Here is a 14187-nt window from a genome sequence, read left to right as displayed (position 1 = left end):
TAGAGAGATTGATAAGGAAGAAAATCTGTGCGACAGAGACACAGAGAAACTGGAGAAATAGACAGCGGCCAGGCACAGAGAAGAAGAGAAACCAGCAATGGCCCGAAACAGAGAGACACATATAGAAACAGAGATAGAAAATCAGAAGCACACACAGCTGCACTGGAAACTATAGAGAAGTGGGGGAAGGGGGTGAGTAGGGAAGGGAATAGAAAGAAACAAAGAAAAAAGTGTTGAGACTGAGAGCAAGGGCCAGACAGCCAGAGAGAGCTGGTGAGGCAGACAGAGGAAAGAGATGGAGAGAGACAGAGAGACACAGAGGGAGACACATGCAGAGAAACGCAGAGCGAGATAGAGAGGTGCAGAGAAAAGAGGCTCCGACTTCCCCCACACCCTGGGAATTGGAGGGGGGTCCTGACCACCCTCCAGCACTGTGCAGGTGCCCTCTCCACCTACCGTACGGGGTGAGTGCTTTGTCCCTGTCCCTATTGGGGCTGAGACACATCCCTGGCCTGCTGGTGCCTTCCTGAGCATGGCCCCTGACCGCCCCAGCACACATGGGCCCTTCCAGGAGTGGTCAGTGCTGTGTATGCCCTCCATGCCCACAGAACCAGCTGTACACTTTGGGGTCCAGGCCCCAGGAGCCCGGAGCTGAAGCACCAATTTCCTGGATTTGTGTTCACGTGATACACACACCACTGGAGAAAACAGAAACATGGGCTTCGTACCCCATGGATTCCCAGGTCCACGCTCACCCCAGGAGCCTGCAGGCTATCAGACACCCAGACAGGTGTGCATACAGACACACACAGCCCTGGGCAAACAGATGCCCAATCTCCCAGTCACATACCCATGTGAACAAAAGGTTGACACCACGAGACACAAAGTCCTGGGAGCCCAGACTCACAGAAGACCTGCACACATGCCCACACATACCCACACAGCCGCACATGAATAAACGGGCCCACGCACACAACCTCATGAACATGAAGGCATACACGTCCTAGGCACACACTCCCAGGAGCAAGCAGAAGACACAAGCCACCAACATCCATGTTCCCATGGTCCCAAGAGCGCACACACCCATGGTGTCTCTGGGTGTCCATGCTGACCTGGGTACCAGGGGATTCAGCCTGTGAAAATCCTACTGCAGAGAGACATGTCCGAATTTTGAAATTTGCTTTTAATTAGACCATTATTATGGCCAGAGGTGACACACAGATGCACGTGTGCTCTGATGTAAAAGAAATTTCTTCCTATAGGCTGTTGCACAGAACTACCCAGTTGGGTCCCTTTGTGGTGGGGGAAAAGGGGAGGAGAGGAAAGGTCTTTGGATTTTTCTAGAGGGCCCAGGAATTTTTGTGGCTCCAGCCCCACGCCACCCCAGCACTCTGCGGGAACACACAGCAAACCCAGACACATGACCCCTTAAACACACCCACAACCCCACACCGGCCCAACCGTCCCACCAGGCCCCCAGGGTGCTAACTGCCACCACACACCCAGGGCATCTGCGACCTAAACTGCTCATGCTCTGGGAGTCCTGGCTTCGTGGCTCACACAAAAGCCAGCCTTCCACCAGGTGCAGATACCTACACACAGCAGCCACATTCCAGAGTGGCTCTCTCCAGCCTGATTGTGTCTCCCCCTGGCCCGGAGCCCTCTAGCCACCAGTGGGGCCTGAACAAAGGCCCCTCTGACCACAATCAGACCTCACATCCTTCCCCACTCACTCTGCAGCACACGGTAGATGCTCAATAAACCACTGGTCAAATTCTGAGGTCTGTTTGTGTTTAATCAGACAATATGCAAAGTATTTACAACCAATTCTGGATCCCCCCTCCCCACCAAGCCTGGGCCGTGAAATGTGGGACCCCCAGGCCCCACCCAGCACTGGGGGGGGGGTCCCCTAGGCCTCTGCATAGTCATCTGAAATCTACAAAACACTGTTTATTTTTAAAAAAAGAAGAAGAAGAAGAAGAACAGTTTTAGGACACCTTATACAAAGGGCCCCGGGCAGCTGGAAGGGGGCTTGAGAGTGCACCGGGGTAAGTGAGCCCAGATTTGACCGGGACAGACAGCAGACTTGCGTCATAAACATGGATGAAAGGAAAAGTTGAAATTTCATGGGCAGGCCCCACGTGGCCTCCTTCCCTGCTGGCGGGGCCCGCCTGGCTCGAGAACCCCCAGCAGCAGGGGTGTTATTGCTATGGTGGGGGGCTGTGTGGGGGGAGAGGCACAACATGTCCGGGGAAACAGAGCAGGGGAGTGTTTTTACATGTTAAATATGGACACACATGGAGGAACACACACGTGCACACACACAACACACATACACATACGTAGGGGCCCTGGGCAGCAGACCCACAAACCGTCAGCCACCCATTTTAAGATGGGCACACTGAGGCCCAGGGAGAAGCCACCACATACCCCAAGGCCAAACACCAAAGCGAGGGCCAGTGCGCCTCTGGACACCCCCGGCTGGGCTCACCAGCTGATGCCAGGCCACAGGGGTCTGGAGCAGAGCAGGTGCAGGGCCCACAGCCTCCAAGGAAGACAGACACTGCAGCCCAAAGAGGATGCAGGGGCCACCCGCAGTCCCACAGCCAGGTCTGGGGCCTGGCAGCAGATGCTCACCCTCTCATTAGGTACTCCTTTCTCTACTCATGAGTTATGGGGTGCCCCCCTTAGGGAGGAGAGCAGGCGCCAGGCATTGAAATGACACAGGACACACTGGGGGAAGGAAGACTAGGGGTTCTCTCCTGAGGCCACGGCCTCCCAACCACTTGGATCTTCTATTTCTGTTTGATTGCCTCCAGAGCCCGGGAGCTCACTCTCTTTCATGGCTGGCTAGCTCCAAGGATGAAAATCCACCCACGTTCTGATTGACATCTGCTACCTGACTCCTGCCTCGACAGCCCTCATTCCTAGCTCCACCCTCCGTCTGCCTCCACTCTCTCCCTGCACTACAGGCCTGCTAGGCGGGTGGTGGCAGCAGCCTTGGGCCCCTGGTCCCCTGGGCTGCCCCAGTCTGTCCATGACACCTCCAAGAACAATCTTGTTGGTTCCTGAGGAAGACAGAGGGAGCACTGGGTTCCGAACCCACCTCAACCCTGAACTGCTCTGTGGTTTTGGGCAAATCACATCCCCTCTCTGGACTGTCTTCCCATGGGTACTGTGAGGACAAGGAATTGGTGATCTCTAAGGGTCCCTCGGGTCTAAGAACAGGACTCGAGGGGGGTGCCTACGCTCCCCACCAGCATGAAGCCAAGCTACACTTCAGCTGCCCAGCCTGGGAGCCACGGCAGAGGAGTCTGGACCCAGCAGCTTCCACCAACAGGTGTTTCTGAAATGGACGGCAAGGGGCAGGGTGGCAGACAGGCTGAGGGCCGGGGCCTGCCGCTCCTCTTTGGAAAGGCTCTTCGGCCAGCTCTGGAGGCAGACCTGGGGGCACATGGAAGTGGGAAGGGGCCAACGCGAGGAGCAGGCTGAGGCTGGGAAAGGGTGTCATCAGCCTGTCCTTCTCCCCGCTTCCTCCCGCTGAGCTGCACAGAGCCCCATGAGGGAAGGCTGGGAGGATGCAGGTGGCTGGAGCAGGAGCCTGGATGCAGTCACCGTGCCAGCCTTGGACCCTGTACCCAGGGCTGCCCCGGGCCCCAAACCCTTCTGTGCCACAAAAGAGGGAGGGGCCTCATCACTGGCGAGTCAGCCCCACAGAGGGGATCAACGTGGGCAGGCAGAGGGAGGCAAGACCTGACATCGGGGCCCCCCAGCCCAGGATCCAAGCCAAAAAGCCCAGCTGGCCCTGCAGCCTGCCCCCTATAGGTTCTCTCCGGGCTGGTACTGGGGCTCGGTGGACGTGAAGTAGTCCTCCAGGAAGGCCTGCAGGTACTCGAAGGTGGGCCGTTCCTCTGGCTCTTTCCGCCAGCACTGGCACATGAGGTCGTGCAGGGACTCGGGACATTCGGGCGGGCAGGGCATCCGGTAGCCCCGCTCCACCTGGTCCAGCACCTCTCGGTTGACCATCCCTGTAGGAGGGGGGAGGCGTGAGGGGACGGGCTCCAGTGAGGAAAGTCGGGTGGGGGGAGGAGGATGAGGACAACAGAGAGGGCCTCTCGCCCAGGATGGGGGAGGGTGACCATGGGTAACTCCCCTCCCCAAGGCTGAGAGCCCCGACCAGAGAGCTCCTAAGATCAGATGCTCAACCTCTTTGTTATACAGATGGGGAAACAGGCCTGGGAAAGGGTATGGCTTGCCCAAGGTCACCAGGGCAGAGGGGATTCAGGGATCAAAGATAGGGCACGAGGAAGCCCTCTTACCAGGATAGGGCACCCGTCCCTTTGTCGTGAGCTCCGTCAGCAGGATCCCAAAGGACCACACATCTGACTTGATGGTGAACCGGCCGTAGAGGGCCGCTTCTGGAGCCGTCCACTTGATGGGGAATTTGGCACCTGCAGGAGGGAGAAAGGTCAGGGGAGGCTCAGGAGAACCTTAGGACAGCGCTGCCAGGAGATACCACTTCCATCCCCTGCTGGACAGACGCAGAAATAGGCTCAGAGAAGGCCAGATGGCCCTGACCCGGACCCTGCGCACCTTGTCGGGCTGTGTACTCGTTGTCCTCGATGAGCCGAGCCAGCCCGAAGTCAGCCACTTTGCACACGAGGTTCTCTCCAACCAAGATGTTGGCAGCACGGAGGTCCCGGTGGACATAGTTCATCCGTTCCACATAGGCCATGCCTGAGGCGATCTGCAGGCAGAACGCCAGAAGCCCAGCTCAGGGACCATCCCCACCCCCGCACCACCCCCCATCCCCGCCCTGCCCGTCCCACCCCGCTGGGTCACCCTATCCTTCCCAGTCTTCTGACTAGGGAAGTCAGCTTCCAATAAACACCGCTGGCAGAAGAGGCAGGACCAGCGCTCGGCAGAAAGAGGAAATGCAGGACAAAGGGCAAGGGCAAAGGGGAAACACCGTCAAGACCAGCCTGGAAGCAGGGCAACCGTAAAAAAGAAGCCCCAGAGGCCCCACAGACGAGTGCCAGGCCGTGCCTGCTGTCCCCAGTCCCCCCTCTGAGCCTGTTTTCTCATGTCAAATGGAGGGACAGCCATCCCCGCCTCCCCTGATTGGGAGAAGGATTAATGAAGAAATGACTGTTGAGCACCACCTACAGCAAGCAAGTACTAACGCATGTTTGTTGAGTGACTGAGTAACCTTTACAGAGAAGAAAACTGAGGCCTGAGGTCCTACAGCATGTTGCTGACCTCTGATACCCAGCGAAGGGCTCTTTCCTCACCCAGGGTTAAATGTGGTGGGGTCAGAGGTGGGGGGGCAGTCAAGGCATGCCGCCTGGAGAGGGCGCTCAAGAGGCAGCAGCGGCGGAGGTGAGCGGGACTGAGGCTGTGGGAGGTGGAAGGGGCAGACTCACCTGAGCAGCCATGTCCACCAGCTGCGGCAGCCGCAGGTACTTCCCTGTCTCCCCCTTGAGAAAGTCCAGCAGGCTCCCTGGACAGAGAGGAAGCAGCACTAACTAGCCCCTGCCCTGCCCTCCCAGAGCCAGGAAGCAATGACTCCCGGATCCCGTCCGCCCGGGGCAGGTCAGCCTCGGTGTAAGCGGCGCTCATTTCAGGCAAACCCACCTCTGAATAAAGTCTCCCTCAGTATCTGTCACTCAGCAGGCAAAGCGGGATAGGAAGCAACCAAATGTCTCCAGGAGAACAGAAACTGTGGTCTGTCCCCATCACAGATATTACCCAGCAATTAAAAAAGGGACAGACCACGGATACATGGGACAAGGACAAACCTCGGATGTAAAAGATAGCAATGTGAAGTTCTAGAATAAACACACCTATGATGGCAGAGGGCATGAGTTACTGCCTGGCTCTGGGGCTGGAGGCCACTGCCTGCACGGGGCAATGGAGAGCTCCCATAGCTCGACTGTGGTAAGGGATCCCCGGAGGGTCCATTTGTTAAAACTCACGGAACTGGACCCTTAACATGGTGTATTTTATCATTTGTAAATTATGCCTCCAAAAGGCAAATTTTGAACAACTGAATTAATTTAAAAATTAAGTACAGGTCAAGCCAGGACCTTGACCTAGATGTGGCCCAGCTTGGACGGCTGGAGGACTTCTCTTTCAGCCGCAAAGCAGCAGGTGGCGTTGGAAAACCAGCCAAGGGGAGGAGACAAAGTACATTGTGGGAAATCATTAAAAACAAAAGGAAATGAGAAAGGCAACCATTGGCGTGAGAAGTTGGTTCTACTCCATTCCACCTTTTAAAACATACACCCTAGATCTGGGGGGATGGGAAGTGCATGCCCCCCCCCCATCTGGCAAGGGGCTGCCCCATGCATCTTTGTGCCGGTCACCTGGGCCTTACCCTTGCTCATGTACTCCGTAACGATGTAGATGGGCTCCTCGGACACCACAGCGTACAGCTGCACGAGCTTCTCGTGCCTCAGTTTCTTCATGACCTGGGCCTCCTGCAGAAAGGCCTCTGGAGACATCGTGCCTGGCTTCAGGGTTTTGATGGCCACTCTGGTGGTTCCGTTCCAGGTCCCTGCGGGGGCAAGGGGTGCAGCAGGCTGCCTCAGTGACGGTGTCCTTAATCCCATCCCACGGGGCCCCAGAGGGGCCTGCCTAGCCATGTGACCAGTCCAGCCGAGGCCCACGGGACACTCCACAGGAGGCTATTACAAGGATGAGATGAGTCTCTGGTACACGGTCAAGAAACAGCAGTCGCTGAGCTGTTGCTGGGGCTGCCGTCAGTGGGAGTGTCCCCAAAAGCCACACAGGTGCCTGACAGATGGAAGATCATGGCTCTAACTCAACCACTGTCTCCAGAGAGACCACATTCCTTCCAGGAAGCATGCAGAAGGTGAGTCGGGAGTGAGCACATGAATGGGGCTGGGGAGGGGAGGCAGAGCCGGCCTCAGAACAAAGCCACTGCAACAAGAACATGTCTTGAGCCACGCTCTCAAAAAGTAAGGCCTGACCTGGGCCAGGCCCACAAGGGCTCAGAGGTCAGACCAGCCAGGGTCTGACTCCCAGCTCTGCCTCCTGACAGCCGTGAGACCGTGGGGCGGTCCTTTCCCTCCTCCGGGCCTGTTTTCTTGCCTGGGAAATTTGGATGTTAGAGTGTCTCCCTGGGGGGCTGTTTGAGAATTAAGTGAGATTCTAGGCACTGGGCCCAGCCCGCCATGAGGGCTCCATAAATAAGAGCTACACTTGTCATTTGATTATTATCACAGTTTTCAAACTGTGCGGCTTTAGGGGAAGCTGTGTGCCAGCCCAGCGTGTTGAATCCGAGTTCTTGTGCTAACTGGACCCAAGGTGCTTTGATGAGTGGCCCAAGACCAATTCCTCCCAGTCTCTGGGCCTCCACCCGAGGGCTGGGGCCCAGGCCTAGCTCTAGGGTCCTTGCAGCACAGGATGTCTGGGGATCTGTACCTGGCTCTCCCTGAGTTGGCCTGCTGCTACCACACACACAGGCCAGGAATGCATTTTTCCAGCCCCTGGAACATCCCTCTCCCCTCTCCCCGGCTCAAAACCAGCACCTCCCCTTTCCTGACTTGGCCTGACCTCCAGCCTGCAGGCCTTGGTCCCTGCAGGGCCTTCCACCCAGCAGCCCTCTCTGCTCTTCCCCGAAGGGAGGAACATGGATGCCAAGTGCACGCCAAGTGCACGCAGTGGCTTACGAGACTGGCGCATGGTGATTCCACGGCAGAAGCCACAGGCTCCTACGCATCAGGCCTGCCTCACGCCAGCCTCCCCGATCCCTCCGCGTCAGCAGGAACCAGGCAGCAGAAGGTGGCCTGGGTTTTGTCAGGGCTGCATGGTGTTTGTTTTCAAAAGACAGTTTGCCATTTCTCCAGGGTTAGACAGGAGAGAGTGAACAGGCCCAGAACATGCCAGACCCTGGGCTTCCAAGCCCTCCCTCTGTGAGCAGAGGCGTCTCTTCCCATGGCTAAGTGCTAACGTGTGGATGCATGGGGCGGGGGGCAGCGTTCGCTCACACCCCATAGTGGATCCTTTTATCCCCGCCCCCATTTCACACTGAGGAAGACAGACACAGAGTGGAGCCAGCTGGCCCAGACCACACAGCGTCTTCGGGGAATCGTGATGCCCAGCCCCATGCAGCTCTTGGCAAACAGGTGCCATGGTCTGCAGAGGTGTGGGGGAGCTCCACATGTAAAAGAGAGCCCAGTGTTCAGTAGGGGCAACAGAGATTCATGGTGGTAAAGCACGGGGGCCTCGGGCTGTCCCGTGGGATGGACATCCGCCTGGTTCTCTGCTGGGGACACCAAAGCCCCCCCACAAGAGGACCATGGCTTCTTCTGGGGGGCAGGGTCAAGGTCTTACCCATCCACACCTCTCCGAAACAGCCCTGGCCCAGCTTGACCTCCAGCCGTAGGGACTCCCGAGGGATCTCCCAGGCATCCTTGGCCAGGCCCTGAGTCTGGGGCTTGGATGTGGGGCACACGGTGGTGAGGCGGTGGCACAGGCCGTCAGCATGTTCTGAAGACAGAGGAAGGGAGGTAGAGTTCAGGCCAGGCATCTGCTCTGGGGCCTCTCTGTCCCACGGTGTGACATACACATGGGATGCACGCAGGCTCTGGGGACACGTGGGCTGCCCTCGAGGCCAGGCAGGTGTCACCAGGGGGTGTCACCATCCCCTCACACTGCCTCGCGCTTCTGCTCCCGGAGTTATTCACTTATTCATTAATCAGACTTTAAGGGGCGGTCACCTCAGTGAGCACCAAGGACACAGTGGGGGACAAGTCCAGGGGAATCCTGCCCTCAGGGAGCTCCCAGTGCAGGAGGAGCCCAGCTTCCCTTCATCATCTCCCAGGGCCACGAGTGCGATGGAGGAAAGCAGTGTGTGCAACAGCAGGTGAGCTGGGTGGAGTCTTGGAAGGCTTCCCAGAGGAAGTGGCACCTGAGCTTGGAGCTGCAGGAAAGTGAGTGGTTGACTAGGGGCCACTCCAAGCAGAGGGCACACCACCTCGTGCATGTGCCAAGGTCCCGAGAGAGAAACAAGCCTCTAGGTTGCATGAACAGGAAGGAGGCCACAGGGGCTGCAAAGGAGTGAATGGGAACAAGGGGCCCTGGGGAAGGCAGGGAAGCCGGCCAGGCCTAGAGCACCCACAGCCTCAGAGGCCACGTGGGGGTCTTTATCCTGAGATTCCCAGGTAACCTCGGGAAGGTTTTGCTGTCAGGACCAGTGTTCAGAATGAACTGTGCAATGACAGCCAAGGAGGCAGAGGGGTGCCAGGTGGCGGAGGGTGTCAGGAGGCCCAGTGGACAGAGAAGGAGGTGGCCCAGGATGGGGAGTAACTGGTGTTCTCGAGATAGGCCATACCTGCACATGGAAGCCACGGCCACAGCCACGTGGGGACTCACAGAGACCCACCCATATGAGGACACACTGACCCTTGACCTTCAGGGCCCCCAGGGAAGTCCTGAGGGTCCAGATACAGCACGCATGCCCACCCCCACGACCTGCACCTGTGTGTATGTGTGTGTGTATGTGCGTGCGTGTGTGTGTGTGTGTGTGTGTGTGTGTACACATACTGGGAACCCTCGACCTGGCTCCCTTGCCCTGGCTCCCTCGCCGGCCTCCTGCGCTCCCTCCCCCAGCAGCAGCCTGGTCTAGCCACCACCTCCTCTCCCAGTAACCGGTTCAGACCGGTCTTAGCGCTGCAGAGACAACCAACACCAGCCTAAGCCCCCACCCTTCCCTGCTCCCCTCTAGGCAGCATCCCCCTCCCCAGCCAGCTGCAAAGGAGGAGAAAAGAGGAGGGTGGGCATGGTGGGGGGAGGGGACAGGGAGGAAAGAGGAGGAAAAAGAAGAAGGAGGAGCGGAGGGGGAGGAAGAAAGTAAAAGGAGGGGCGGGGTGGGGAGAAGGAGCCCCACACTCTCAGGATTATAGAAGCCCAGGGCCTTCTTGGCCCCAAAGCACCACCCCCCACCCCCAGACCCTGTGTGGAAGGTGGAGCCCCCAGCCCAGCGCCTGCCCCGCCTGGCCCTCACTGGAGTAGTAAGCCACCAGCTGCTGCAGACTGTTGAACTGGGTGCGGGAGGTGATGTAGAAGCCGCCGCTGTCCAGCTTGCGGATCTTGTAGTGCTTCACGTTGAGGCCCTTGGCATTGTCGAAATCAGACACGGAGAGGCAGTAGGCTCCTGCGGGGCGGGGACAGAGAGGAGCAGTGACCCCCACGCCCAGCACCCCCCACCCCTCCAGGCCACAGGACTAAGTGCCCTTCTGGGCCTGCCCAGCACTGGAGGACTGGGAGGCAAGAGTGGCAGCCCCAGCCCCGGGCCGAGCAAGGTCTGGTCTGCCCTCTCTCTGACCACCCAGTCCTGGGGTGGCCATCAAGGCAGGACCCGGTGAGCCGAGGGGCCCCTGATCAGAGACCCTCCCCAGGCATTCCTGACCCTGGCAAGACCTCCAAGACTGAATGTATATCCCAACTGTGTGACCCGGACAAGTCACCTGCCCGCTCTAGGGCTCAGTTTCCTCCTCTGCACGACAGGGCGACTCCCTCGGATGCCAGGAAGATCTGAGACCACATGTGAGAGGACCTGGCACATAGTAGGTGCTCAATAAATGTTTGCCAGGAGCCAGGAATGGCCCTAGTGGCTGTGTGTCCCTGACTTACCTGCTTCCCCTCCCATGGGAAAACTCTGGGCCCCACACCTTCCTGGACCCCAGGCTCAGGCAGGAGCGGGTGGTTGGCTGAGGCTGTGGCACGGGCAGGAAGCCACACACTAGGTGTAGCCTACATGCCACCAAGGCTAAGAGGGGCCATCCCTGGTGACCCCCTCCCTGCCTCTCTTGAGCCTGGAAAAGCTTTTGGCTGGGAAATTTTCCTCCTGCCTAGCAGGCCTGGCTAGGAGCCTCTGTTAACCAGAGTCCAAGAGAGCCCTGGGATTGAGGCTTCAACAGCCAGAGAAAGCCCATTCCAGAAGGTACAGCCCCCCACAGCCCATGGCGCTCTGGGTAATGCTCAGGTGCAGCTTACCATCTCCAGTATAAAGAAGGGGAAAATGAGACCAGAGAGGGAAAGCAACTTGCTTCAGGTCACCCAGCAAGTCAGGCACACAGGACAGCAACCAGGTCTCTAGAGCGTACATCGTGCAACCATAACTAACAGATGGCCCAGCCATGTACACGTGGATGCCCGTGGCCTGAGCTGAAAGCCAGGTCCTGCCCATGTGTGTCTGTGCACACACACAGGCATGCCCACTCCAGCGGCCCCACGCTCATACAGGGACACACTCCCCAGGCCCCTAGGCACAAAGGCAAACCCACAACAATCCATTCCCACACAACAACACCCAGACAAATCCCCCTCCATGTGCACACACACGCCTGGACCCACACATGGCTTGCACGGCCACACAGCTGCTCACATGTGCACACACGTAGCAGGAGGCCCTGCTTCCCATCTCCCACTGAACCCTAAGCCTACACAACATGGCCCAGCTTTGTTTCCATGCAGCTGGGTCACCAGCAACCCACTGGCCAAGGGGCTAAAGAGAAAGAGGGTGACCCGTGTTCTCTGGCTGGGGGAGGGACAGAAGGGGAACAGGGACCCGGACTGCCGCGGAAGGGCAAAGCCAGCTCCTAGCACCTAGTCCAGCTCTAGAAGCCTCTGGAGGAGACCAAGAGGGGCCTACTTCATCAGCACGCACCCAGGGAACAAGTCTTTTGCTGCATGACCCTCAGGCCTCCCGAAAGCCTGCACCCATACGTCATCTGAGGAAACTGAGGCCAGAGAGGCTAAGTGTCATCGTTTGCCGCATCTCTGGCCACCCCCAGCTAGCTCAGTGTTCCTCAGCTGTAGCTCCCTGCCTCTCCTGCCACTTTCTCCTCCTGGAGGGCTCTTCCTACTCCACTCCAGGTACCAACCTCCTATTCACTCCACAATACCCAGCTCAAACAACCCACAAAAGACTCCATTCCCAGTGGCCAGCAGGAGTGCTCCTACCTTTCGTGGTCTCACTTTCTCGCACCAGGAAGGTCCCTCTTGGGTTCTCCGCATTGAGCAGTAACCGCTCTGACTCCCGTCTGGTGATCTTGCCGAAGTACCACCTGGGGCAGGAGGAAGAAAGGTGGCTTTGGTGATTTTGGCTTCCATAGCCCAACTGCGCCTTTCTCTAGGATGTGGCTGGGGCCCAAGGCAACCAGACCACCCACTGCAGCCCGGGAGAGAAGCTCCCAACCAGCAGGTAGGGGGCGGGCAGGAGTCCAGGTTGCATACTCACTCTTCAGCCTGGATAGAGTCGGAGGGCGCCACATAGTTGCTGGGGATGTAACCCGTCTGTCCCGTGCTGAGCGAGTGGGCCAGCCACCAGTCACCCTCTCTAAGGAGGGGGAAAGGGAAGGAGCAGAGGAGAAGGAACCATCAGTGGGGGGCCCCAATGCTATAGTCTTCACAGGTGCTGTGCTGGGGGTCCCCAAGGCCAAGTGAGGGACTGGGAGCTGCAGGGCCAGCTTGAGCTTTCGTGCTGCCAGGCCAAGCCTGGGATTCTTTCTCTCCCCAGCCCAGATGCCTCTTAGCCCAAGCTGACTCAGACGGACTTCGTCCAGGACTATGGCAGGACTGACCAAGGTCAGCCTGAGGCCTAAATTCACAGGGGCAGAGTCCTGGGATGGGAAGTAATTTGCTTCCCTTCAGCTAGACCAAGCCGTCTCCAGATGCCAGGAGCTGTCTCGGGAATGAGGGAGGGAGCTCCCTGTCTCTGGGAAGCAAGCAAGTTGTAACAGGAGAGTTGATTCCTGCCTAAGACAGATATCAAGTCAGATCTTCAAAGCCTCCCCAAGCCCTGAGATTTGGAAGCAGATGAGACCTGGGTGGAGGTAGGGGATGGCCCTTTGGGGGATTGGTGACAATCCAGGCGCTAACCCCATCAACTAGAACAATGCTTGCCTTTTGTCACAAACCACTGGCCATCCCTAAGGGGCTCCTCGGCTAAAAGCTACAGGCCTCCCCCTGCAGCCTACCTGTCTACAGGGGAAACTGAGGCCAAAGGGGGTTGGGGCTTGCCCAGAGTCACACAGAATCATGTCAGAGGGGCTGAGGTGGCAGAGCCCCAATGCCCAGGGCACTTCTACACTAATTGTCCCACGAGGAGGAGATGGGGACAGGGGCAGAGGAGCTCCCCACACGGTCGGGTCCCCTGGGCCTGGGTGGGAGTGGGGAGGGGGCAAAGTACCTTTGCAGCCATCTGAATGTGAACCAGGTCTGGCTGGAGCGGGGGTCCAGAGACACAGAGGAGAGAGGAGAAAGCGAGAGCCCAATAGGAAAGAAGAGGCAGAGATGGGGGTGGTGAGAGAGAGAGGCAGAAAGAGTAAGGAAGAGAGCAGGAGAGCAGACCGGGAACAAGGCGGGGCAGCCACAGAGGCCTCACATCCAAAAGCAACCAAAGGGGACAGGGACGGGTCCAGAGGGAGTGAGTGAGGGGAGGCCAACGGGAAAGGCTGCCAGTGGGGAATAGGGCTCAGCCCCTTCCATTCCCACCGTGCAGATGGGAAGACAGGCCAGAGAAGCAAAGGCCTCTGCTCAAGGTCACACAGCCAGGCCCAGGATCCTGACTCCCAGGTCAGAAGGAATCTTCCCCTACAGGGTATGGTGGGACCTGAGAGCCTGTGGAGCTTCTTGCTCCAAGGCTGCCGTTGGACCTCACCTTGACCATGACCCTGAGAAGACACATAGCCAATGGGATATGCTCCCCCTTCCTCACTGCCAAGGCCCAGAGGAAGAGGTCCTTGCCCACAGTTGCACAGTCTGGACTTGAACCCGGATCCCTGGCTCCTGGTTCTTCTGAGCTGCCTCTGTCATAGTCTTCAGCCCATTATGAAGATTGAGAAGTCGAGGCAAGGAGAAAGCAGGCTAGGAGAGCTCTCCAAAGACCGGTCAGAGTACAGGTGAGCACCCAGTCCTGGGGGCTCAGTGGGGATGGCTCGAGGCTGAAGCAGAGGGTTGAGGGTGCCTTCCGGACAGCAAAGGGAGTGTGACCAAGGCCATGAGGAACACTCAGCCGTGTAATTGCTGCACGCACGCTCAGACAGGGGCACGAGCTCACATGGTGGTCTCTGCTGGAGAAGGGAGGCTCTGGAGAGAGGTGGCATTGGAAGCCCAGGACAACCAGCCATCTCCCTGTTGTACAAACACCCGGGGGTG

General features: G+C 58.2%; 1 protein-coding gene across 4 annotated transcripts in view; it reads right to left on the bottom strand.

Moving 5' to 3' along the window:
- Positions 1–1164: 1164 nt before the first annotated feature.
- SRC (SRC proto-oncogene, non-receptor tyrosine kinase) overlaps positions 1165–14187 on the bottom strand; it is a 50256-nt gene continuing 37233 nt past the window's right edge. For all 4 annotated transcript variants that reach the window (XM_047745418.1, XM_047745417.1, XM_047745416.1 and 1 more), the window contains 9 exons: positions 12269–12367; positions 11992–12095; positions 10031–10180; positions 8359–8514; positions 6377–6556; positions 5424–5500; positions 4594–4747; positions 4320–4451; positions 1165–4028 (listed from right to left, as the gene is read on the bottom strand). In XM_047745418.1, the coding sequence (XP_047601374.1) occupies positions 3820–4028; positions 4320–4451; positions 4594–4747; positions 5424–5500; positions 6377–6556; positions 8359–8514; positions 10031–10180; positions 11992–12095; positions 12269–12367 (1261 nt within the window). In that variant the 3' untranslated portion in view covers positions 1165–3819. The remainder of the gene's footprint in view (positions 4029–4319; positions 4452–4593; positions 4748–5423; positions 5501–6376; positions 6557–8358; positions 8515–10030; positions 10181–11991; positions 12096–12268; positions 12368–14187) is intronic.

The sequence above is a fragment of the Lutra lutra genome, chromosome 9, assembly GCF_902655055.1.
Source record: "Lutra lutra chromosome 9, mLutLut1.2, whole genome shotgun sequence".
Classification (NCBI taxonomy): domain Eukaryota; kingdom Metazoa; phylum Chordata; class Mammalia; order Carnivora; family Mustelidae; genus Lutra; species Lutra lutra.
Note: the sequence above shows the minus strand (reverse complement) of the source record. Positions and strands in the feature narration are given on the sequence as shown.